At 46.0% G+C, this 25648-nt stretch overlaps 1 protein-coding gene across 2 annotated transcripts in view; it reads left to right on the top strand.

Annotated features, from left to right (window-relative positions):
• LOC120809749 (WW domain-containing oxidoreductase) overlaps nt 1-25648 on the top strand; it is a 131511-nt gene that overhangs the window by 30632 nt on the left and 75231 nt on the right. For both annotated transcript variants that reach the window (XM_078082677.1, XM_040163783.2), the window contains exons 6-8: nt 324-412; nt 4029-4214; nt 7526-7790. In XM_078082677.1, the coding sequence (XP_077938803.1) occupies nt 324-412; nt 4029-4214; nt 7526-7790 (540 nt within the window). The remainder of the gene's footprint in view (nt 1-323; nt 413-4028; nt 4215-7525; nt 7791-25648) is intronic.

Here is a 25648-nt window from a genome sequence, read left to right as displayed (position 1 = left end):
ACACGATCATAAATTCACAAACTAGCACATTTCTTTTACAGTCTGGAGTCTTGATTTTGAAGAAGATCATTTCCTCCCATGAAACCATAAAGTATGGAAACCTTCAGAAGAACAGTTATTGTTTACCATTAAAACACTAAGAAACTCTTGTATTTTTACAGAGGAGGCCTGTCTAACCCGCTTTATCCGTTGATCCTGGACGTCATGATAATAATTTTTCTTTTCTTTTTTATGTGATGTGAAGTTTGTTTATGAACAAAATGAATGGTTCTGACCCCGTGGCTTGGTAATAATCCACGCTTTTATGTTCCCTGTCTCTGCAGCACAAAGCGCGGGTGGAAGCCATGATGTGCGACCTGGCCTCTCTCCGGAGTGTCAGGGAGTTTACGGAGTCTTACAAAGCCAGGAAACTGTGAGTTAAACACAACAATTTTACAATTCTACACCGGATATTTCTTTGCCATTCATTAGATTATTTACTCATGTTTCGGTAAGACCTTTCCAACAACAGTGTGGTGAACACCGCTATGACTTCTCTATGTAATGGTGCACGGTGTGTTTGAACTGGAAGCAGAATCCGCCTGGTCCCTCCAACATCCTCGGACGTTTTTTGAGGGTTTAAGCTCACTCGCCGTCTCCATTGTGAACAGACTCCTGGTCTTCAAACTAGTTGTTCAGGCCCAATGCATTTGTCCCCACTGCCCCCCACATCCAGCATCCTTTAAGGACGGCCGAACTGATGGACACCATATGGACACGTTCCCTGGAGTACGCGGATGTATTCGCGTCGATTTGCTTGACATTGGTGGGGACAGACTTCCAGACTTGACGGCACTTGTTTTGTGGTGGTCAGCTCTTACCGCATGTGCCGTGCGTCCCGCGGTCGGTCGCTCAGTTGCTATTTTGGGGTCACGTATTCGGTCATCCACACGGCTCATCCACCCGCCGTTGTGTGGGTGTGTCGGTGATGGTGTCGGGGGAGCCCCTTGGGGAGAGGCAGGGCAGTCGTTGCCCGGAGCAGCCCTGGGGCGGGGAATGGCCGTTCAGGACACGTGTGTTGGGTCGCAGCCAAATCTCGCGGTGGCTTCCCGTCGCCCTGTGTCCTATCCTTCCCTCCCATCTCCTCCACGTACCCCTCCCATCCACTCTGCAGGATATTATACTTATTATTTTTTTTTGCATATTCCTTTTTTGAAATGTTTCTATCTGCGTCGAGCTCTCCCTCGTGTTGTCTCTCTCTGTCTGTGTTGCTCCCCCTTCCTTACTCCCTCCCTCCGTCTCTCTCCCTCAGTATTTTGGCAAGGTTCTATTTCTTCATTAGCCGTGCTGTTGGGAGGGGGGAGGAGGGGGTCCCAGGGGACGTCAGAGTACATTAATTCTCATCAGAAGGCGAACAGAGCAGAGTGGAGGCTGGGAGCTCTGAGCTGTGAATGGCACTGGGCAGCTGTCTGACTCTACCGCCACTCTATTACTGCACGTATGTCTTCAGGCATAACACACGCAGGAGAGGGCGCGCACACAACACGCACGTACAATTCCGTGTGGAGACGCGTGCACGCAGAGTTTTGTAAACACATGGAGACCAAACACACTCATACACACACACACACACACGCACAATAATGCCGCTGCAGCGTGTCATTGACAGGTGAAATGTAATCAGAGTCTTTTTCTTTCGCTTCTCTCGTTTCTCACTCCCTTGCTTTTAAGTGCTTTAGTCAGTGGCTTTCACGCTGCTTTGTGTTCCATTGACCCCGATTTTGCTTTAATTGCCTCTCCTTTGAAATGAAATTACCTGGATATTGATATTGTTGAACGCAGTGGAATTTCATTGGGATGTAATTGATGGAGGACAGTGTTGACAGAACGCCCCTAATACAATTTCTACTGAACGGCCCGTAATTAACACGTGCAATTTGTTTTCGCCTGTGATTTTTTTTATTTTTAAATGCATTTATCCTGTGCTAATTTCAAACATATTATATTTAACAGGAGCTTGTATGGACACACATGCTTTGAATCATGTTGACCGAAACACAGATGTCAGATTGTGGTGTGTTTTCACCTCTGCTGTGAGTTTGAATATGGATCAGGAGGAGAAGGGGGCTCATATCCATATGTTTGTTGCCTGTGCCGCTTTACTTTTAGCCAATAAAGTGCAGTGTTAATGACCAGGAGTCTGAGCCCAGCGCACACAGGCAATCTCCTCCTGCTGCCCCACATTATAATGGAGGTCAGGGGTCATACCCATGGGGGTTATTTAAAGTAAATATACAAAGTGATGTCTCCCTGTTTGGTAGTTAACACCCTCGTTTGACCAGCACTTAGATTGCACAGCGCACACAGTGTTGTGTGAGGTCCTAATGTGGAAAGAGGGACTGTGGTACACGGCAATAGGCCCATTAAAGACATTCATTAGACCTGCGCTTATGAGAGAGGGACTAACTGGTGGGCAGTTGAATTAACAGGTCTTCTACATTACAAACAGACTCACCAGAGGCCCATCTGAGCTGCGTGGGGGAAATCGCACCACCGGCCCACAGAAAAAAGTTGGTTATTGGAGTATTTGATCGCGAATGCTCCAATGAATCGAGTGTGAGGTCACAAAAAAAAAAAAACACAAACCAAATTTGAATACAAACCGGCAGAATTGACAGAATGGCCGGCGGGAAACGAAGGCTACGGCGAAAGGTTGACGAGTTCGGTCAAGAGTTCACAGGCGTGGTGTTATTGTGCGGCTTCAAGCCAGCAGGTTGCTAACGGACCCTAAAGAGTCTTGCCTTGTCGAGCACAATGTTACTGTACTTCACACTATTAGACCGGGGGATCGCTGGGCTCAAAGCAACCAACTGATAGTAGAACATCACAGCAACTGCGATGTCTTACCCAATCTTGTTTTACCAGCTTTAATTGAAGGCCACAAAGGTCATTTATTTACATTCCTTTCACTTCTTTCTGCCACGCCGTTACGTTAGACGTCCTTTTTCTTTTTATTGTGGCGGAGAAATTTCAATATCCCGCTGCTTATGCGTGCTCTGATGATAATGTGCTGTGGTCGGCATTCCCCAAGTTGACTTGTGACTGGGTTTGTGCTCTTTAATGAACCTTGTGTGTTCGGAGGCCTGAAGGTGATCGTACAGTACACTCCTATGTAATAGCATGGGATGGCTCATTATAGCACGGCATAACAATTCACACATTAATTTTCCAGCATCCAGTTTTTAATTAATCCAGTAGGCAGTCTTAAACACAGGGTACACAAATTGCCTTCGGCCTCATAATTAATTCTAATGGAAGAAATTAAAAATTGGTGGGGTGTGTTTGGATTGTTCGGCTGTGATACTGTGGTTTCGAGCTCGCTGGAGCGACGCTGTCACCGACAAGGATCTCTCGCTGCCCTGACCAATCCAGCAATCTCCATTTACTGGCGCGCGCGAGCAGCGACTGTTACTCACTCGCCCACACGGAGTCTGCAGAAATGGAAGTGCTTTTTATTTTCCTCTCCGATGTGAATTAAGTCTCGTTTTTAATATCATGACTTGTGTGTGTGTTTTCCTTTTGATTGGCTGTTTTCCGCTCAGCTTCTCCGAGTCGAGGTGCTGGTGGGTTCGGTTACTCCGAGTAGTTACACACAGCCTTCATCAACTCCCATTACTCTCGCCACCCTCGCGTGTTGAAACGGTTGCAGATTGCTTTTCAATGTTGTTGCCGCGCTTGAATCCCAGCCAGCTGCACTCGGTATCTACAGTACCTGTCGAGCAATGGGGGAGATGCACTGGAAACCTCTGTATCATATCAGCATTACTGACGCTGTGTCTCTGTGGACCTCTAAAGTCGACCGCACAGTGGAATAAGACACCCTGTTTCCTTTCTCTGCCTTTGCTTCTCTCCTTACCTCCTGTTCAGCCCAATACGGTAAAGAATCCTTCTTTAATGCTGCTGCGGCGTCTACGTTTTTCCCCTTTTAAAAAAAAATAATCGACACAAAAATCAAACCCAGTTTCATCTTCTGCCTTCCTCCCCCGCAGGCCCCTTCACATCCTGGTGTGTAATGCGGCAGTGTGCACTCAGCCCTGGATCCTGACGGAGGACGGCCTGGAGTCCACCTTCCAGATCTGCCACCTCGGCCACTTCCTGCTCGTCCAGGGCCTGGAGGACGTGCTGCGGCGCTCGGCCCCCGCCCGCGTGGTGGTGGTAACGTCTGAGTCCCACAGGTACACTAGTGAGGTAGAAAGGGTTGACGACTTATTGCTGCAGAAGAATTAGAATCTTTGATAAGAATTTTCAAGTTCAATTATATTCTAAATCATTACAGTAAAAGAAATAAAATGTTGTTCACGCTTAATGTATCCTTGAGGTATTACAACCACGTTAAATACATTCCCTTCTTCCTACAAAGTGCTTCACGTGAGCTTGTGGGTGATTTTAAAACTTGCATTATTTGCATCCATGTCCGCGGTGTCCCCTCCCCTTTCTGGTGCATTGCTGCGCATCTTGATGTGTTACTGCGACTTGTGGACGAGTGGAACAGCGTGAAAGCCGCTGTGGGGAGTGTGTAAAGTGTCATCCACGTGCATGTGTGCGTCCATGAGACACACCGGTGCCGCTCATTCTACCACCTTCCACCACAGCAGATGGCGTCCTTAAATTTAACACTTTGAAGCTTCTTTTGATATCCATCCGTCACCATTCCAAACGTGTATTTGTCCACATAAACTTCGAATTGGGATAAATTTGAGGAAAATGTGTCGCTTTTACAGACTGTTTGCCGCTTACTCCCATTATTTCCTTTTAACAAACGAGTGGTGATGAACTCGTGAAGGAGTAAATGCCAACAGTTGCACCGAGGTGTGTGGAGAGACAAAGCCCCACACTCATAGCCGTGCAAAGTTTTAGCAGCGGCACTCAGAATATAGAGAACAAAATAAGTCTCCACAGGCTGCATTCAGCTCCTGCAGAACTGGCCTTATGTAGCATTTATGAAAAAACAATGCAAGACAAATTCAAAGGTTTGATTATGCAATCCTTGCATAACATTGTCTGTGGTTTCCCTAAAACCTCTTTTCCATTTTGAGGGAATCTTGTTTTTTAACTCCTCTCAGTATCAATACTCTTAGGTGTCTTTCTCAAGGTATAATTCTCTCTACTGATGATCGTACCAGGTTGACAAAACATTCAAGAATGAAGTGGCCAAGCTATGTATATTATATCAAACCCTCCATTAATTTAAGATTAGATCACACCGGAGACCATAGACAGACATGACAGTCAGTGAACACTGCTGATTGTATAGATCCAATACAGCACCTCAATATACTTTAATATTAGTTCTGCTTTAATTGAAAGTTAAAAGAGGGTGTGATAACAGGTTGCCATAACGGACATGAGCCCCCCTGGCAGGTTTTTAATGTGAGCAGCATACAGTACCTCTCCACACGCCCCCCCTTCCCCTCCCTTTCTACCAAACAGTGTTAAACCATATTTTAGTCAACAACTCCTCATCTCCAGTCATGCAGTTCCAGCCGCTACACTGGCGAGTTTTCATCACAAACTAAAAGCTTGGACTTAATGCACATTGTCAAACATGACAGCCTCACTCACTGAAAACTCATTTCCCTCCGCGTGCCGTCACTCGGAATTAAACGTATCATCAACATGATGGATGGACTTATCAGTGAAAATTAACTTTGATCAAGTATCTGCTCCGTTCTGTCTGACCCCCTGACTCAGCCCCCTTTTTCCCTTCTTCTCCTCTCTTCTGCCGTCCACTTTTTGTTAACTCCAATCCAGAGGTTTTTTCCTGTCATTCAGTACTCAGGCACCATGTCTTTCAGCGATCGGTGAGCCCAAGCCTTGAGCCATGTGCTTCAGAGTCACCGTGGGTGTGTGCGCGACATTGATCCAGTCCTCAGTCAGTCAGACGGCCAAGCGCAGTGATGGATTGGAGCTCGGCAGAGTGACCTGAGACAAGGGGAACATACGCAGAGTTATTCTAGCAGATCAAACGCTGGCACTGTTACGGGGGCCCTCGTATGAGTTATGTTATACAGACTGCCATGCATGAGAGAACAGCGGCACCGGGGGGGGGGGGGGGGGCGACTTGACACTCAGATTCACTTGGGGTCACAGCGCCATTACATGCTGTAGGAAAAGTAAGAGGAAGAGCGAGTAGAAAAAGCTTATTGAGAGAAAGCATGTCATGAAGGGAGTATTGACAGCGTTGGATTGATGCTCGCCTACACAATTTTTTTTGTGGGGTGAAAACTGTCAGGCTGCATAAAAAACGGTGGGTGCGATTTAAAGAAACGGAAAAGGGGAGAAATGGTCAGGTCGCTCCCTGCTGCCCCCTCTCCTCCCTCCACCTGCCCAACACGAACACTCACCTTTCCTCCCGTCCTCTCCGAGCAGCCGTGGCTTTAACCCCTTCAAAGAGGGCTTAGGCGCGGGCTTGAGAGAGTCAGTTACACACGGACTACACGGAGGGGGAGAAGCAGCGAAAATAGACAATATCTCACATTACATCTTCCATTCTGTCCACCTCATTCCAGACCTATATTACATCTTTTGAAGGTGCCCCCTTTTTTGTTTGTGTTATTTTCAGTTTCCGCTGATTTCCCGCTTATTCACTTAGCCTCCCCTCACAAGCAGTATGTGACCCCTGACCTGGCAGCATATTGTATTCCCTAAGCCCCTTGTCTACTGGTAAAGCATTGACCCATAAGGGACAGGGATGGGAGAGACGGACACGCAGGAAATGGCTGGACCCTTTATCAGTTTCCACCACAGGGGCTTACAGTGGAATTGGTCCTGTACAGGTTTACTTTTCCCCAGTACGGCATCTGATCGGGTCAAACAAGGGGTGATGATACCCTTCATAAAATGACCTCTGAGAGATGTAATACGAGATATCTTAGTTCACCAAAATCTCTATTTTCCTATCTGGCAGGTTTATTCATTGATTTCAGTGAAACGTGAACACATTGTGTAGCAAAAAAAAGCATTCGGTGCTCAAGAATTTGATTTATCTACCTCTACTTGCTAAAGTAGTTATGAAGTTGCAGCACATGAAATGAAAAGCCTGCAGATGTTGTAATTTAGCCGAGCAAGGATGTTGCAGAAGGCGACAGTAAACAAGAGGCAGCGAGCTTGTAAAATCCCAACAAGGAAACCCGGAGACACTTTGATTGGTTGATTTCTAATGACTGGATTAATATGTAGGATGTGTTCCACCGGTTTGGAGCCCTCTCTTTTTCTCCCACACGCACAGCGACACTCAGGGAGTGCAGTTTTTTTTTTGTATAGTGATGTTATTGCGTGACTGCATAATAACACAACGAGTGGTGTAATGTTTAAGGGGCCTTGTCTAACATCTGGAGTTTAACAGCTCTGTCGCAGGCAATTAAAGAACATCACGTCTTTGATTTGTACTCAGCCTGCACCACACATCTGTCCGTAGAAGGCCTACACACACACAAACACACACACACAACCACTCTAACTACTCTTAATCCGGACTATGTTTCAGGTTCACAGACCTGTTAGACTCCTGTGCCAAAGTGGACTTGGCCCTGCTGTCCCCCCAGAAGAAGGAGTACTGGTCCATGCTGGCTTACAATCGAGCCAAACTCTGCAACATCCTCTTCAGCAACGAGCTCCACCGCCGCCTCTCCCCTCACGGTGTCACCGCCAACGCAGTGCACCCTGGGAACATGATGTACACCTCCATTCACCGGAGCTGGTGGCTGATGACCTTCCTCTTCTCTCTGGCCAGACCTTTCACCAAGTCCATGGTAAGGGGCCAAACTTGTTTGGAAATGTTATGTATCCGTGTGACTGCACAAACGGTAGGAAGACCTGACTGATGCCTGCAGAAAATACAAAAAAAGTTCTAATGTTCTACATGGAAAGCAAGCGAGGAAATTTCACATGCGGTGTTACTATCTTCGTTCTGGCGCTGATGTTTCCTTTACTCAGCCTATATATTTGTCTTGGCACGTTCCCGGTGGAGGAAAAGGATGGAGAGGGGTTGATCTGCTGAGGGCTCACGGAGAGAGTCTGGGTTTCACAGATAGAGAGATAGTCTGCGGTCTGCTTTCCTCTTCCTCCTGTCACTGTTTATTTAACTCTGAGAGGCATCCTCTCACAAGGGTAGGCGATGTTCCAGATCCTGCATGACGCCACTATCACGTTACAGTAAATGCGGTGCACAAACAAGAAGATAATAAGTTCCGTCTCAAATGTGCTTGACCATCTAACTCGTCCGCATCAGGAGAACTCATTACCGCATATTTTCGGATGCATTATCAGCAGGCTGGCTTAACTACTATACTGAAGACATAATGTCCTTGCAGGCTGCTTTTGAGAGATTCAGGTGCTGTGCTGGAGGGACCTTTGTCTTTTTTTTATCTGTTTAAGCTTAATTTTGCACAATAAAATTTGACTCTCTAGTGTGATGGCCCAGGAGTCAGAATCGCCCTCGGATTAAACGGCTCCTGGTATTGTCTCCCTAATTTGAATGCTGCCCCTTTTCATCTGGGCGGCCTCCCTTTTTTTTTAATGCCTTTGCATTTAACAGTCCACTTTATAGTATCTAGATTGGGACGTTGTCATTGAAGTGGAGCTGTGGGTGTACTTGTACTTGCTCACCTGGGCAATGATGGAGACAGCTATGCAGAATGGTGATTGGGAGGGATTTTATATTGGACCACTTGGATTTTTACCCAAATGTTGAAGCGTTTTTAGTTGTGCAATGTTGGTGTTGTACATCTACATTAACTATTACTCTAAGTAAGATTGTAGCATATGAAACGCTAAAGTTTCTTCTCAAGGTAGTAACCACTTTGGTGCAGCGTGGAAGCTTCTTCTATACCGCTTATCCTCAGATGGAGACAATACCGGCTAGCATCGGGTCGAGAGACGGGGTTCACCCTGGACCGGTCGCCACTCAATGGCAGCGCTGACACAGAGACAAACAACACTCTCCCCAAAGCAACTAAACTATCCGGCGTGTCTTTGGACTGTGGAAGGAAGCCATGCAGACACAGGGAGAACATGCAGACGCCACCCAGAAAGGTGCTGGTCGGGTTTGAACCCAGGACCTTCCACGCACCACCACACACACTCTTAGCCCACGTGTGCGTGTCCACGGTGACGGAAGGAGCCCGAGGTTAATGTCCCCACACACCTTGCACATGAACGATAAAATCCAACACCGTGATTTATCTTGGTCTATATTGTGTCCTCTGCTCTGTAAGACTTTTCAATTGATAGCAGCTCTCTACCCTTTAGGCTCCACGGCCTCCTAATATATGCTTTAGTTTGACTATTAAATCTTTCCATTAGCTACTGTTCGTACTTTATCAATTTAGTGTTTGCACTGAAGGGAAAGTGTGATGTGTTGTAAGGTGGCGTGTTGGAGTTTTAGTGAAGCCTTATTCTGATCCATCATGTTTGACAGACATGAGGCCTCAGGCCGTCATTTGTCTCCCCTCTCTCTGACATGCGATGAGCGATGAGGGGAACTGCTCCTCAGCACCTTTTGCAAAATGCCAAGCTGAACATTTCCTCGAATGACTATTTTCCCATCACAAAACTCTCTTTTCACACGGCCCTCTTTACCTTCTGTTACATTTGTCTAAGCCCCTTTTCACCAATTGCTCGCTTGTTTCAATCTACAAACCTGGACAGTGTCCATTTCGGCCAAACCCAAATTGCTTAAACAGGCTTTTTAATCAGATTTGAAAAAGTACCCTACGGCGGAGGACACTTTTTTTGTGTGTCTACGGGAAGAGCGCGTTACGTTTTTTTGGGATGTGGGCGCGCGGATGCAATTAGCAGAGCGGTTTCTCCTCCAGAACGCGGGCTGTGGCTTTCATACACGTGGTTAATTAAACGTAGTGGGGATGTTAGTAAATATTAAAAGGACAAAGGTAGAGCTAGTAATTAAATTCTGGTGTGCTGACACAGCGATTAGCCGAAACCCATGTCTGATAAAAGCCACACGCAGACACAGATACAGAGGCACACCCTTAAGCTGGGCATTTGCTCTTATTTAAATCTGGGGTTGATAAGGGCCCTGGAAGTGCACCCTCTTTAAAACCCCACTCCTCACTCCTTCTGCCCCCCCACATTAAGGGCTTAATAAAACAGTGATATTATTTCAGTTATTGGTTGCAGGGATATGAAGATGGTATCGCTTTAATTGCTTGCGTACGCTTGCGGGATCCATGGAGATTGTTCTGGGATGCAAACATAAGCAGAATGTTGACTCCACAAAACAATCACAAAGCCCCTGTGTGGCTGCTCGCGCAAATAAGCAGCCTCTCATTTAAGACACTGGTTTGATTTATAGGAGCACAGGTGGAGTGATATGCCGTTGCCCTGCGCAAGAAGAGACGCACACATGGACCAGCACACGCATTAATTCACAATATGGAGGCTACTAAAACACCTGGAGCTACATGTGGTCCTAAATCTTTAATTTGATTGTTTGTAGTAAAGCAGAGGAAGTGTCAGGCCATAAGCACCACATTTGGTCATCCAATCATGTACATGCTTCCCTCCCACTTCCATTAATAGTGCTTCATGCGTTATTTTATCAGCTCTTCACCTTTTTTACCCTGAAACTTTCTACTGCCGCATTTTGCTCGCATTGAGCAAAACATATTTAGACTTCTTCCGCTATGCATCCATTGTGTTGTGGATTCTACTTAAGGGAAAGAAACTTCTCCATTAGCAGGGAGCACGGCCCACTCTGCTATTGATGTACAGAGCTGATTCTATTTTGCTGAGTTGAGAAAGGCATCTATAAAGAGCCATGACATTTTAATCATCCAAACTATCTCTCACTAACATCATGTTCCCCTCCCCGCGCGCCTTGATCTACGTATCAGAGATGCAGCGACCAGGCCTGCAACTCCTGTTCCTTTAATTCAGCGTGTTTAGAGTGGGCGTTTTGCCTGTGTCCTTTGGTGTGACTATCAGCGCTAAATGATCTGGCCTGCAGTGGTGTGTAATGCGTGTGCATGTGCTGGGAGTCCATGTGTGTGTGTGTGTTTGAGGCCGAGGCGAGCCGTTATCACAGTTCTGTTTAATGCACAGAACTTGATGGGCATAGATTCAGCTTGATTTATTTGATCTAGGATAGCAATTCAGGATAAGATTTGGGGCCTTTGACGATTTGCTGCGCACGTTATTAGACAGTACACTTTGAATCAAAACTCCAGCGGTGCAGCGCCACGGAAATCATTTCAGTGACTGTTGCAGTTATTAGTTTGGCCCGTAACCTTTTGTGAAGTTGTCACCGTCTTGTCGCGCTGCAACGCTGACCCTGTGACATTTTGTTGACTGACTGATTGCTCCCTCAAGATCAGTGTACCCTCCGGCTCTGAGCAGCTGTGCTCCGCCTACACTCATCTAATCTATACCTTAACTATAGGCACAGTGCTGTGCTGGATGCAGATCAGTGCGGGCAGCGGCTCATCATCCACCATAATGGATAGAAAGAGGGGAGGGAGATTTTTGTGGGAAGGCCTAAAGAGGCTCCGCTGGTCCAATCAGACATTCCCGGAGGGAGCGGTTTCATCAGCACTCCCGCCTTGTCCCTTGCTTCTTAACGTTTTTAGCATGAATTTTTTACCCAGGATCCTGCCTCGGGCACCAGGCCACCTTTTTACATATGCACAGGCTGAACTTTTGACCAGGCACCAGCAGTCAGGGCCGTATTAGAGGAGCGCTTGTTGTGAGTCGCGCCTCCCCTGCCTACCGTGTCCAGGAGCTCTCCCCCTACTCCTGTGGGGTTAAGCCCATAGACGGGTCCGACAACGAAGACGTCGGCATTAACATATGACGGACGTGTGTGTGTGTGTGTGTGTGTGTGTGTGTGTGTGTGTGTGTGTGTGTGTGTGTGAGCGCAGCAGACACCTTTACCTCGGGGTTCTGGTCACAGCGAGGCATCCTGAGTGTGCACGTGTGCTCAAGTGTTGCGTGTGTGTGGTGCTCAACCATGTGGAAAGAAAGAGGAGCAGAGGTCCCAATCTCCACCCCCCCCGTTCTCCTCTGTGGGGTTAGATGAGCTGCCAGGTCCTTGTAATAGAGTTCTCTTGGATGATTAGGAGCTACACAGGAGGAGGGGGGGGGCAACTCCAGCCTGACTGGAGACGCTTGTGTAGGTTTCTCCTGCAGACAGAACGTATTCTGCCGAGTGGTGCGAGGTTCACATACTCGGAGCGGCGCTCTGATGATGCACCGATATCCTTTTCAAGGCCACGTTCAAGAATTTGAGGAACTAGATACAACAAGCGTGGTGTTGCATTGCCGCTGCCCTGTGTGGGAGGGACGGGGGAAGAAAGACGTCGAGGAAGATGGACGGAGCGAATGACGGGTCGGTGTGGGGATGGACAAAAGCACACAATCCCATTTGGCTGTATTGACATGTGTGTTCCTGCCCAATCCTGTTACTGGGATTATTGTCCACGGAGATACCATTTCATTACAGAAAACACACACACACGTGCTCAGACACACACACACACGCACACAGTGGGTGAACAGAGATGGCTTGAGGCCTGGTTATGCGGTCCATTGCACAGGGAAACTGTGTAAATGGTTTATTGTGGATGAGTTGATGTGATGGAGAGCGTGTCTGGATCAATAAAGAACCAATCAAATGCTGACAGTCGGCTACTGTATGCAGTCAGTCATTCCCCCTCCTGCCCGTGTACAGTTATACAACACAAGTGTGAAGGAGGTATGAACAATATCCGTCTTGAAAGCAGAGGAAGTTGAACCAAGTCATTTTTCAAAACTTCAAACCTGTAAAAATGTAATTTTGTATCGCTGCTTAATGCTGCAATTGTACTTTTTCTTTTTTTTAATACATTTTTGCTCGGTGAACATCACCTCTTCAAAAAATGTCTTTCTGTGACGGAATTTGACAGTTTTGTTTGTTAAGAAACACTCCTTCCTCCCGGCTCCTGCAGCCCCAGACACCCCAGAGAGGCCATTAGGAAGTCTCCCCCAGCCTGGTTCCCTGGGTCTGGGCTGAGTGTGAGCTGAGGCTGGGCTAAATTACCCCAGAGCCACAGGTCAGAGCCAGCAAGACCCTCACTGCCAGGGGACTCTCTCCTCTAATATCAGGGATCAGAACGGGCCAAAGAACCAGAAAGTGACCGACCAGGGAGCCGTCCTTACTCACTTACCCTCTACTCTTCCACGCTGCCTCCTTAGCCCTTCATCTCTCTTACCTTCAGAGCTTCTGAGCGTTTTCTCCTGTGACCCCCCCACCTCGACACACACACACACACACACACGCACCCACTCCCTCCCCTCTTTGTTGTGACATGGAGCTGATGGACTATTTTTCAAATTGATTTCAAAAATGTACATAAGCAGCCGATCCCCTAGCCCAGATTACCTATTGATTTTTAATATGAAAAGCTCATTATATAAGCAGGAACTGCAACACAAAAAGCTAGCCAACCTTTGCATAAATCCTTTAATTGAATTTCCAGAGCCTGTGGTTCTACATTTTTTAATTAAATCCATTTCTTTTTTAAGGGTTGCTGTGTAATTTGCATGCTGTGAAGTGGGTGCTGTCCCAGATAAAGTGCCATTGATCCTTATTAAGGCTCACCTCTGGGCTCGCTGAAAACCAACCGCAAAAATTAAATGTGCTCATGGTGCATACACTTATTGCTCGCATGATAGGATTAGAGAGAGAGAGAGAGAGAGAGAGAAGGGAGGTAGAGATGGTGAGAGAAGGAGTGATGGGGTAAAGGTGGCGGGGGGGGGGGGGGGAGTATTATTAATAGTTGTTCATATTAATGTAATATTTCACCTTTCCTCCTCTGGGGCGAGATTGTGAAGAGCTTGTTTATAAATACAGTCCGGATAATGTTTGGATGTCTCCTCCAACACGCTGTGGCGGCGGGATGCGCTCGGGAGTCGCTGCGACTTCACAGCTCGAGCGTAGCATTTGAATCTGACAATGACCGATGCACAAAACGTCTAATCACGTGTAAATTAGGCCAGCGATCATATCTCTCATTGATCTTCTGGAGACCGTGGACTGCAATCTTTCCAAGAAGAAGGTGTTTAACTACCTCTTTAGATCAAATCCTGCTCCATTGTGCTGTCCTTACCCTACTTAGCGTCAGGTAGCTGAGAGTGCGTGAGCAGCGATTTCCATCCAGCGTCGGCACTGTGCGACAGCGGCTGACGCAGGCCTCTCCTCCCTTGTCTCCCCGTGTGGCTGTATGCAGACTGTGGAGTGAATCAATAGGGATTAACCTGTGACCCCAGCCACATACTTATAGCCCAGTCCTTGCTGCTCACACATCTCTCATCAGTTTCACTTAAACACTGCACCTCACTCAATAAGGCAGCGCGCGCTAATTCATTTCAAAGATGGAGAGGCCCGTATCTCATGCGCGCACACACACACACACACACACACACACACACACACACACACACGAATGCACACACCGAGATGCATGCACACCTACAGGCTCATAGACACGAAACACACATCCAGATAACATAAATAAGATGAATCTAGTAGAGGGATGTATATAGATATAGATTGAAAAAGAGAAAGTCACCAGATGTTCCACGTTTGTGCGCATGCAGAACCGCACACATGCTGAGGCGATGAGATTAAGACTGCAGCTAATTATATTTTTCATTAGTGATTAGTCTTCCATTTATGAATTTAATTCATTGTCACTAAAGTGAAAATATAAAAACTCAAATGTGTATTAAAAGATCCCGTAGACCAAATATATATATTTTTTAGTATGTATCTTATGTTGCAATACATGTCAAACCAACAGTTAAATTCTCAAGAGATGCTCAGTTTAGTATCATTGGCAAATAAGGAAACCACCAAATATTCATATCAAGATACTGGAATCAGTTAATTTAGCCATTTTTGCAAATTTTCTGTTGATTTAACTAATCAAGGTAAAACAATTATGTGAGCAGTTTAAAGAGAAATAGAGACTGTAAGGTGAATTAAAGTTCAACTGCATTGATTTATAACCAGAGGTTGGTGAGCCAAATTGTTTCAATTTGGGTGAATTTAGCTTTTCTTTTTTTTTCAGGTCTGGTGGTAAATTACGGTAGATTTTTCCCTTGCATATAAAGAAGATAAGAAAGGAGGACTGGTGTCACACAGAGCTGATTCACTCTCTAAAGGATACTTAACGGCCGTGCTTGTTCGGCTTTCTCCTACATGCATCTTGTATCCTCTCCTTTTCCTCTTCCTCTTGAAATATTGACATCTGCTGACTGATTGGTCTGATGTCTCTCTATCTTTTCTTGTACACGCCCACGTGAAAATGTGTGTGTTTGGGTTACATCTGTGTGTGTGTGTGTGTGTGTGTGTGTGTGTGTGTGTGTGTGTGTGTGTGTGTGTTGAGCAGTGCCGTGTCAGCAGCATCCAGCAAGTATTGACCCAGGCCTGTCCTCTGCTCTGACTGGCTCTTGTCCCTAACCTGTCATCTCTCTCTCTCTCTCCTAGTGAGTTGATCAATGTTTTGCCGCCTTTTAATGGTTAATTTCCAAAGATTTTCTAAAAAGAGAACGTCTAAAAAACATGCTTTGTTCTATATTCAACTAATTCTGGTGTCTGTACTTGTTTTTTGTGGTTGAATCGGTCTCTACTGCTGCTTTGCTACTTTGCATTAAACTCATCCCTGTGATAGGGGTTGGAGACGGGAATGACCTCAGTAATGCACAGACTAGTGCCGGTGAGCTCTGCAATGCTTTTAACCCACAAACAGGTTCACCTACTGCTCGTCACTGAGTGACTGTGGAAGGTCAAATCGCCCGTCCTTTCCTCTGCGGGCAAACATAAGCAAACATTGGAGAACGTCTCTTTTCACTGATTCTATAAGCAGACTGATGATTCATTGGCCTGCATTTTTCTTTTTTGCATTTTTTCTATAATTACCCCATTTCAACTTTCTCTTTCACTCTTTCCTTCAGTGCATCACTTTCTCGGGCAGGCAGAAGCAAACAGTAGCTTCTCTGTGAGGTCACTGGCCAGAAACACAAATCTTTAATTTCTCATTTCATTTCATAATCCAATCAATCAGACAAAAGCAGCTCGGCTTCTTTCCGTCCTCCGCTAGCCAACCAACCACACAAATTTACACACACAAACCCAGCACCTCCTGAATGCACGTGGAGCAGCTTGTTCCAGTAGTGCCCCCCCCCCCCCCCCACACACCTCCCCATGGGGTTAGACCACTCTATGTGTTATTGATTGCCTTGCTGTTGCATGTTGTGCTCAATCATGTGTTCCATGCGTCTGCCGTTGTCCCCTCCCACCTGGCCCATTAGATTAGGCTAATGTATTCAACCATTGATTAGTCATTACACTCAGACCCTGATCAGCCAATCGCCTACCTGGTTTGACTCTGCTTGACCTTTGAACCCTGGCTCTCGTGTCATCTCGCCGCCTCTAACATGTTAAACACACACACACACACACACACACGTGTGCAGGCAGTTCACAGCTCCATCTGATCCTGTCGGAGGTCACGGTAGGTGCGGGTTCACTACCTGTATGATTATCAATACTGATAGCATTTCCACGCATTTCCTAATCACATGCATCAGAGAGCTATGGATTCCATCACGGAGCACGGAACTGTTGAACCTGCCATTGATCCTGAGGTTTTCCAGGAATGAGCGTGTTGATTGGAGTGCATACGAGCTCCTTACAGAAGTCACAGTGAAACCATGATGCATGAAAGGTTTTTGAGTGTTCTTTTTTATTTCTTTCTTAACGCCCCCCCCTCCACCCCCCCGTACCTCCGCCTTCCTCCACTCACATAAACCTGCACCCCTCGCTGACGGAACGTAAGTACCTGTATGGGACTGATTTCTATTTTACGACACTTAATATTTATTGTACATTTTACTTCACTATTTTTATTTGACATCTTAGTAGTAGTTACTTTACAGATGAAGAGGGTACATACACATTGTTTGATCAGTGAATGGTGAATTGTTAAAGATTAAACTACCCAAACGCAAATAAAGTTGCTGAAAGACCCCGTGTTTAACGGTGCACAACATTGCCACGCTGAGAATGTAGTAAAATAAATAGATCGATTTTATTCTACACAACTTTCTTTCTTGTCAAAACCTGACGCCTGCATTGCCCACAATGAAACGGCCCTGTTTAAGCCAGAGGTTTCTTGTTTTGTGTATAAGTACAGTCTCAAGCAGAGGTGAGGAGCGAGGCTGCAGAGGAGTTTTTTTTCATTGTAAATATCAGCATTTGCAGAGATTTAATTCCCACCTGCTAGAACCTGAAATGCTTTACATGCATCAAAAAATGCATTAATACGTTTATATTAATTATTCCAAGATCAGGATATTTAATATTGTAACTCTGACATAGTCTGTTTCAATGCACAATGACTACTTTTACTCTTTCGTAATCTTTATACATTTTGTGCACGATGGGTCCGTAAGCTTTTGAATGCTGGACCGTCTCAATAAGAGTTCCTTCCTCCTGAATCATCACCTTTAAATGTAAACCACCGTACAGTCCCCAGACTGGAGGAAGAAGTTGTCTCGTTGCTTCAGCCCGGCCGTCCAATGTCAAGAGCCTCACCACGACAGTTGTGATGAAGAAATAAAAAGTCCCCGCCTCCAAGCACCCCCGTCCTCCTTATTTGCTCTTTTCCTTCTTTCATCCCTCTCCACAGTATTGAGTCAGTGTGTGAGGAATAGCTTATTTAGGGACAGTCCCATTGATGTGTCTTTGTGTGTGTGTGTGTCCAATGTGAAGCGCGGAGCTGAGTGATGGGGGATAGATGTCCTCATTGGATATGAGCTGGCTACTCCGTGGCTCTGCATTAAATTTGTATTGAACAGGAAACTAATGATTGGATAATTTCATTGATGTTTCTGATATTGAGCATATAAACAAAATGTTCTTTTGAAGCATTGTTGTGAGTGTTGCACCCCTGGGGGGAGGGAGCGGTCCCGGTTGTGCTTAAGAAAGAATAAGTCCACGTTTAGTCCATAGTGTGTAGGAAAAGAGAACGAGCGGATCAATAGGGACTTGGGGCGTGAGACAGACTTTGATTGTGTTATTTTCTTCAGGATTTCTGCCCTCCCGTATCTGTCTCAACGCAGCGCTGACAGATTTGATATGCATTGCCGACATTGTCATGAAGACGGATTTGACTTTATTGAACAGTTTCAAAAAGGAATCTGTCGTGCTTTTATCTGCAACGGGCTGCAGTCACAAGCGTCGTCTTCAACAAAGGAATTGTCTTTTAATGTTTTCAGTTGGAACATTCCTTTTTTTTTGTTGCTGCTCGGAAGTCTTCCAAATCAAACACGTACAACTTTGTCAAAGTGGGGAGGGTCTGGTTCTTCCGTGCTGTAAGTCGGACGGGAGCAGATCAAAGGGATGAGAGAAGGCGAGACTGTGGGTGGAGGAAAAGTTATTTAATTAAAAAACGAAGTGATGAAGTAGGATGAAGGGATGTTCTTTGATGCGTGTTCCGGATGCACTGTATACGTTATGCGGTTATTACACGCAATTTTTTGTTTAAGAGGTTCCCGGCAGAGAAGGAGACGTTTCGGACGCAGAGATGAGAGAAGGGAGCAGTGAGCTCGGTGACGTTTGTGATCATCTCACCTCCTCCGGCACGGGGGGGACGTGTTGCTGAATGCCATTTGGGTCAGTGCTCTTTATGGAACTACATTTATGAAATACATCTCTCCCCTTCTTTCTCTCTCTCTCTGTATCTCCACCCCCCTCCGCCCCCTCTCCTCTAATTGGAGATGCAATAAAGGTGCGCGGGGTCGGTGGTTCTTCAAGGTGAGGCCGCTCTAATGTTCTCCTCCAGACGCGCGTGCAAAAAACCGACAGACTGGGGCCATTTTCTGCCCTTCTGCTCACAGGGTCTAAAAATCTAAACTTGCCTCGCGCCGCTCACCTACTCGATCATGACTTTCTTGCAGTAATCTATGGCTCTTTAAGTCTGCAGCTTCATGCCACCGCCCCCCCGCTCCTCTCCCTCCACTCCGCTCCGTGTCCTTGTGCCAGCCTGTTAAGCCAGAGGGCACGCTGTGGGGGAATCAGAGACAGAGACTCTGCCAACACACCCGGCGGGAGAGGCCCCGACAAGGGTGCCAAGAGAGAGAGAGAGAGAGAGAGAGAGAAAGAGAGAACTTTTGTTTGGGAGAGATTATGTTCCACAAATGGAAACCGAATAGGCTCTCCTGTCATTCCTCCTCCTGATCACGCTGTTTGACTTGAGGATCCAGAGCCGCTGCAGAACCACAAGTTTTCACTGAAGCGGAAGGTCTTTTCTTTTTTTCCCGCCAGTACCGTCCCCGGCCGGTAGGGGTCATTGTAGTTCAACTGACTGAGCATAGCGAGGCGCTCAGCGGAGGCAGACTGCTGCGGGACAGACGGCTGCGGTTCACATGCTCTTGAGTAACAACTCTGTTATCTCAGTGTGTAGAACCGAGATTCTGTATTTGCAACAAAACAGAACAAAAACACATATATTCTTATCTTTCTCTCTGTCTGTTAAAACGTTTGAAAATGGTTTGCGTTCGTGAAACAGCTATTGACCTCTGCACGAGGCCTCGCGTCGCGGCTTTGATGCTTGATGTTGTTACTTTTAACAAAAGTGCAAGGAGAGTGAGATCGGGTTAATGTTTGTGAAGGACCAACACACCGCCTGCTGCTTTAGCCTATAGTTTATTTAGCACCTTGACGGATCATTTAATGTTCAGGATGTAGAAGACTTTGCAAAGACTTTGCCTCCAGCTATTGTTTGAGACACCACTGTTTAGGAGATAATCGTCTTTTTCTGAGGAAATTTTCCTCTCATAAGTCCACTCACGTGTTCTAACTTCATACAGTCCTAAAAACTCACATCTCCATCTGTAGAGACTCTTCGGAATGAAGATAGTCTCGTGATGTCGTGAACACACAGAAAAACATGATTTTGTTAAACGTTTAGTATCTCATTTCAAACTCTTATCTCCACCCTTAATCCGTGTTTACAAATGAGGCATTCCACCACTGCCATTGACCTCCAGTAGATGAATATTAGATGAAGCAGAAGCCAATATGTGAATAGCTGAGTTCAGGACGGCAACGATTTTAATGGCAGCGAGCAGCCATTAACAGTATATCTGAAAATAGACAGAGGATTTTCCATAGATCATTAATGACGGAAAATCTATCCCTCTTTCCCTTCCTCCATCCTACAATATATATCTCCAATCGTTCTATTTTTCTACCTTTACTATAATTCATCCATGTCATTTTTTATTTGTGCCCACACAGAGGCTTTCTTCAGAGACAGAGGCCTTTTCGGGGGCCAAGGCTCACTATTAAAATGCACCAGATATTTAAATGCAGCCCGCTAATGCCTGTTTAGTATATAATCCACGTCCACTCCTCCCATATTCCTTGTTATTCTAGTTTAGTGCCGTAATCAAGCAGGGCTTGCCAATAAAGTTTATTGTACGGAGCTAAGTGTCAATATCACACACACACACAGGGCAAAGAGGTCCCTTTAATTAGAATAGCAGAGAAGAGGTGTGTGTGTGTGTGTGTGTGTGTGTCTGCAGACCTCTGTGCGTGTCTGTATGTATGTTTGATTTTGTGTTGAATTGAACCGTCAGAGACTAAACAATGCCATTAACTGCAGGTCTGCTCTTTGTTAAAGTGACAATGTGCGTTTGGATAAAAAAAATGTGACTCTGGGAAAACACAAACATAAATGTGACGGCAACAATTTCACTGCTTTTATGAACAAATCCATTCGGGCTTCACGCGACTATTGAGCCTAGATGTTTTGGATCTATGTTGAGTTTGGACAAACAATAATCCCCACTATATGAAGTATTGATTGGACCTCCTCCCACTCTGTGTGGCTTTTATGATGACGGCTTAACCAGGAAAAAACTTTCCCAACTCGTACGTCTCAGGTCTCTCTTCTTTTACAGACAAACCACAATCAAAGTATTTATTGACCTTTTCTTCAAGGCTTCTCTGGAATGTCACAGTGGATATTTTCAGCAGCCTTTTAATTCAATCATTCATTGTTTTAAATCTTTATTCTGTGAGGGGAAGCCAGTTTCATTTCCCTCTCTGTCTCTATCTTTCTCTCTCCGCGCCTTCCTATTAGACCACTTACAAACAGCCTGGTTAATATGTAGAATCATATTACTGATATGAATTCTTTGATAAAAGACAATTTGAGGCAACGGCAAAATTGAAAACACCTCCCACTCCTAAACACTCGGTCCCACGGTGGCGAGGGGCGGGCTCGCAGCTTCAATCAAATAGTAAAACACAAAACCATTTCCCATTACATTGCAAAGAGATTAAAGACAGATTAAACGTCCTGTACGAGAGCTGGGGCCCGGCGGCACCCCGCCGATCTCTGCAGCCTGCCGGCGAAGGGGACAGGAGAAGACGAGGAGATGATGACAGGGGACAGGAAAGGAGAGGAGGAGAGGAAAGAAGGGAGCGGAGGCTGCGGCGAGGGAGAGCAGATGGAGGAGTAATTTGCGTGGGATGTGGTAGATGGGGGAAACATGGCTGCGTGTCAGTGCTGAGCGATGCCTCCCGTTCTGTAAGAAATCAATTTAGGGCGGGACGGCAGCGCCGTGCATACAATAATTGAATATTACTGCTTACTATCTCCTTCACATGCAACTACTCGGCTCCGCACCGTGAACTGTATTGAGAAGTGAATCAGGCGGCGCAGCGGCAGATAGGGGTTAGGGCAAAAATATTGAAGTGGTTCAAGTAGTGTGCAGATAATGAGTTGATACTCCAAGTAATCTCTTCAAGTCAGTGCAGAATTATGAGGAGGAGCAGTGTGTGTGTGTGTGTGTGTGTGTGTGTGCGTGTATCTATCCATCAGACTCTCTGCCTGCCAGCCCTGTCCTCTCTGTCCCCCTGTCTGTCCTGTCTATGTGAATCTGGACACTGACCTATCAGATCTGTCAATCCCGTCTGGGCCACATGGCACGATCAATAATTACAACTGTTAATCAATGAGCTTTTAAATAAGCATCGACCCTGCTCACAAGGTTAGCCTCGTTTATTGGTTTACATTAGACAAAGTAACACAATCACCTGGTCATAAGAGCAGGTAAGTTGGTTCCACTCGCAGTCTGAATGCAAATGGCCCCAAAAAACCCCAGTGTCATTTACACAGTTAAAGACAGTGAGAGAAGGTGCAGTACCAGTCAAAAGTTTGGACACATTTTCTCTTTCAATTAAGAAAGTGTGTCCAAACATTTGACTGGTACTACACGTTTTGTGGTGCAGTCTGCTCGGGGCGGTTATGTTCAACATCATTGCAGTATTTGTGTCCCTGCATTGTAGTTCCTCTACTAAAGGCCACTGTGTTTGATGTAGTGATGTCGTCCAGAGCCCTGCACAGAGTCTGTGTTTGCACCGGATGTCCTTAATTGCATTTCTTCACATGTTGAGCTTCCTCTCTGCGTTATGCTTTTAGAAATAACCGAACAGAGCATGCATCTCCACCTGTTAATTAATCGCAAATAAAACTTTATATTACTGCGGCTTACAATTATTCCCGAATTGATTAGATCAAAGTTAATTCAATCTTTAATTTGTGCCGAATTCCACGCGGTCCCTCCGTACGTACGCCCATTAATTCTTTGAAATGATACCGGACTGCTCTGTTATACTATCATTTAATCATCTCTGAACATAATAATCATCCATATATCACAACGGACAATCAGGAAACATTTAATTAGGATAATTACTCATTAATCCACAGAAGGAGCTTTTTTTCAAGAAGGTGCCTGGCAGATTGCGTGCGCAGTTCGTACGCGGAGGAGTGTGCGCGCATGTGTTTTTGTCCACGCGTGTACTTGTGTGTGCATATGCATGCGGCGTGGCCTCAGTAATATTCGTCACTGTCTGATTTACTGTAGAAAGGTTGCCCTAGCAGGCTGGGATCCACTGCATTTGTCTCCATTTCTTAATGGTATTTCAACAGCTTCCACACCATCGGCCGTTTCTCATTTTAATGACTGTAGAAATGACTGCGTGAGTGTGTGTGTGCGCGTTGATGCACATATATGTTCCTCCAGCAGGATACAGAGACAGCGCTCGGCTACCTGGGCTGCTGTTTGTGAAGAAAAAAACAACATCAACAATATTTCTTCAGTAGGAGTTCTGATTGATGTGGTAGCGACTTGTGGCTACTGAAGTCACTACTGTTACACTGGTTGACGTGATTGAAATTGGGTTTCTCTACTAGACCAGCTCACACAGATGCCCCGTCCTTTCCTACACACACACACACACACACACACACACACACACACACACACACACACACACACACACACACACACACACACTGAAACACAGAGATGGTTCCTACAAGATCTGACAATTACAAGAGGGGCTTTTAATCAATCTGGAATGCAGCTCGGAGGAGCGAGTGATGGCAGGGGAGGAGGAAGAGGAGTGATTACTCCCTCTCAATCTTTCTCTCTCTTCTTCCCTCTGCCTCTCTCTCTCTCTTCCTGCACTTTTTCATTTCACGTGGTTCGTCCCCTGTGATTTCAGCCACAGACTATTTAAACAACCTCTTTTCTCACTTCCCTCTCTTTCTTCTCCTGCTTTCTCCCCCCTTCCCTCCCCCCCTCCCCCTCCCTCCCAGCGCTTCATGTTTGACTATTAGCTGACATGCACACAGGGAGCATCGCTCATCTCCCCAATTTCTCCTCCTCCTCCTGCCTCGCTCCCACCCCTCTGCTCTCCTCCTCCTCCTCCTCCTTCTCACTTCTTTCTCCTGCTCCATGTATAACTATTAGCAGACACGCTCTCAGGGAGTCTGATGAATATTTCAGCAGCCGCGGGGAGGGGCTCCAATCCTCCTCCTCGGCTCCCGACACAAGTAATGGACCACAGTCGGTGATTTCCTTCGCACAACTTTGCGCTGCACTCTAGGTTTTTAGGTTTTTAGCGTTGCACCTGGGCACAAGCTGTGACATTAGGCCGCGCCTGCTCTGGTTTGCCAGCGGCGGCGGTGGTGGGATGGGCTGGGAACACTGGGATTGATTGGAGTGAAGCGGTACTGTGTGATAAACATCTTCACCACCCTTTCACACCTTAGTGTCAAAGACCTAACAGTAGAATGAAAAGGGTGTTAAAGCTCCACGTACAATTATTTGTCTCAGGGAGTCACACTTACAACTTCTCAGTGAATTCTTTTGGCAGTTTTGTGAAGAAAATGTATTTCCAGGCTTTTCTCACGGCATTCTGTATGAGGGGATATGAGGAGGAGATTATGGGAAGGATTAAAGACCAAGTTGTGGACCAAAGAGAAATACACTTTCTACAGTGTTCTACAACACTTTTTATACCCCCCAAAAAATCAGACCCTGTGCCTGTTTTAAAACATATAAATGCAGAGTTTCTACCATCCTCACCGTTTTATTATGTTGCTTGCACATCGTACAATTTATTTTCTCTAGATACCTTTTTTGAAATTGCTTTAAAGTGAAAGTGTTCTGCTTTTAATTTAACTCCATTATTTTTGTACAAAACCAGACATTTGAGGATGTGACCCCAGAACCCTTTTTTTTTTTAGATTAGACCCTTTAATGGAGAAAATAATTGACAGATTAATCAATGATCAGAATTACTGTCAGTGGCCGTGGTCTCTTCTTTTTTTTGTAAAGCTTTAATTCAATGTAAAGCTGTAATAGACAGACACGTCTTACCATACTCCTCTTCGTCGTGTCCGGCTGACGGTGCACACAATTAGCCTCATGACTGGCAAGAAAATGACGTTGATATGGAAATACAAACGTCCTCCCTGAGTGTGTGATGCTATGTGAATATACTGGACATATTTGTGTCCTCTTGGCCTGCACATATTTCTGCCATTCAGGAAAATCAACTCAACATTGTTCAGTGTGCCTCCTTTCACCCCCATTATGCTTCCACTTGTCTTTGTCGCCGCCTCGCTTCCTTTCCTTCCGTTCACACCTTCCGTGTCTTGTCTCTCTGTGTGGTACAGTACGCGCCGTGTGTACTTTTATGGTGTGTGTGTGTGTGTGCGTGCGTGCACGCTAATCTTTAGATGAGGGGCTGGTGGTTAAATCATGATGCATAGTCCAGGGCTGCTCTGGCCACTGTCATTAATCAGTACAGGGGCGGGGGGACGTATCTGCTTTTTATCCATCTCTTAAATCAGTCACTGCAGCTATCGGCAGCCCTCCCTCCCTCTACGCCCTCCTCCCCCCCTCCATCTCCCCCGCCTCCCCCCGCAGTTCGCTGATTGAAGTGGCATTGTTTGGGAGACAAGCGGCGCTCAATCAATAGGCAGTCTCACTAAATTACCGTTTGCATGAAAAATGAAGGGACACCCAACCTGACTCCATTCAGCCGGGGATGTGCCGTGTGCGTATTGTGTGCAGATTGGTGCAAGAGATAGAAGTGTGTGCATGGGTTCGCGGCGTAGGGAGGAGAACAGTGTGTGTTCGTGTTTGTCGGGGGACAGGGAAGACAAAGTGGGCAGGTAATGAGAGCAAGTGTGTGCGTCGTTCTCTGCGACAGTGTAGAATCTGTGGACGACCACCTACAGCT

Source organism: Gasterosteus aculeatus, chromosome X, assembly GCF_964276395.1.
Source record: "Gasterosteus aculeatus chromosome X, fGasAcu3.hap1.1, whole genome shotgun sequence".
Taxonomy (NCBI): domain Eukaryota; kingdom Metazoa; phylum Chordata; class Actinopteri; order Perciformes; family Gasterosteidae; genus Gasterosteus; species Gasterosteus aculeatus.
Note: the sequence above shows the minus strand (reverse complement) of the source record. Positions and strands in the feature narration are given on the sequence as shown.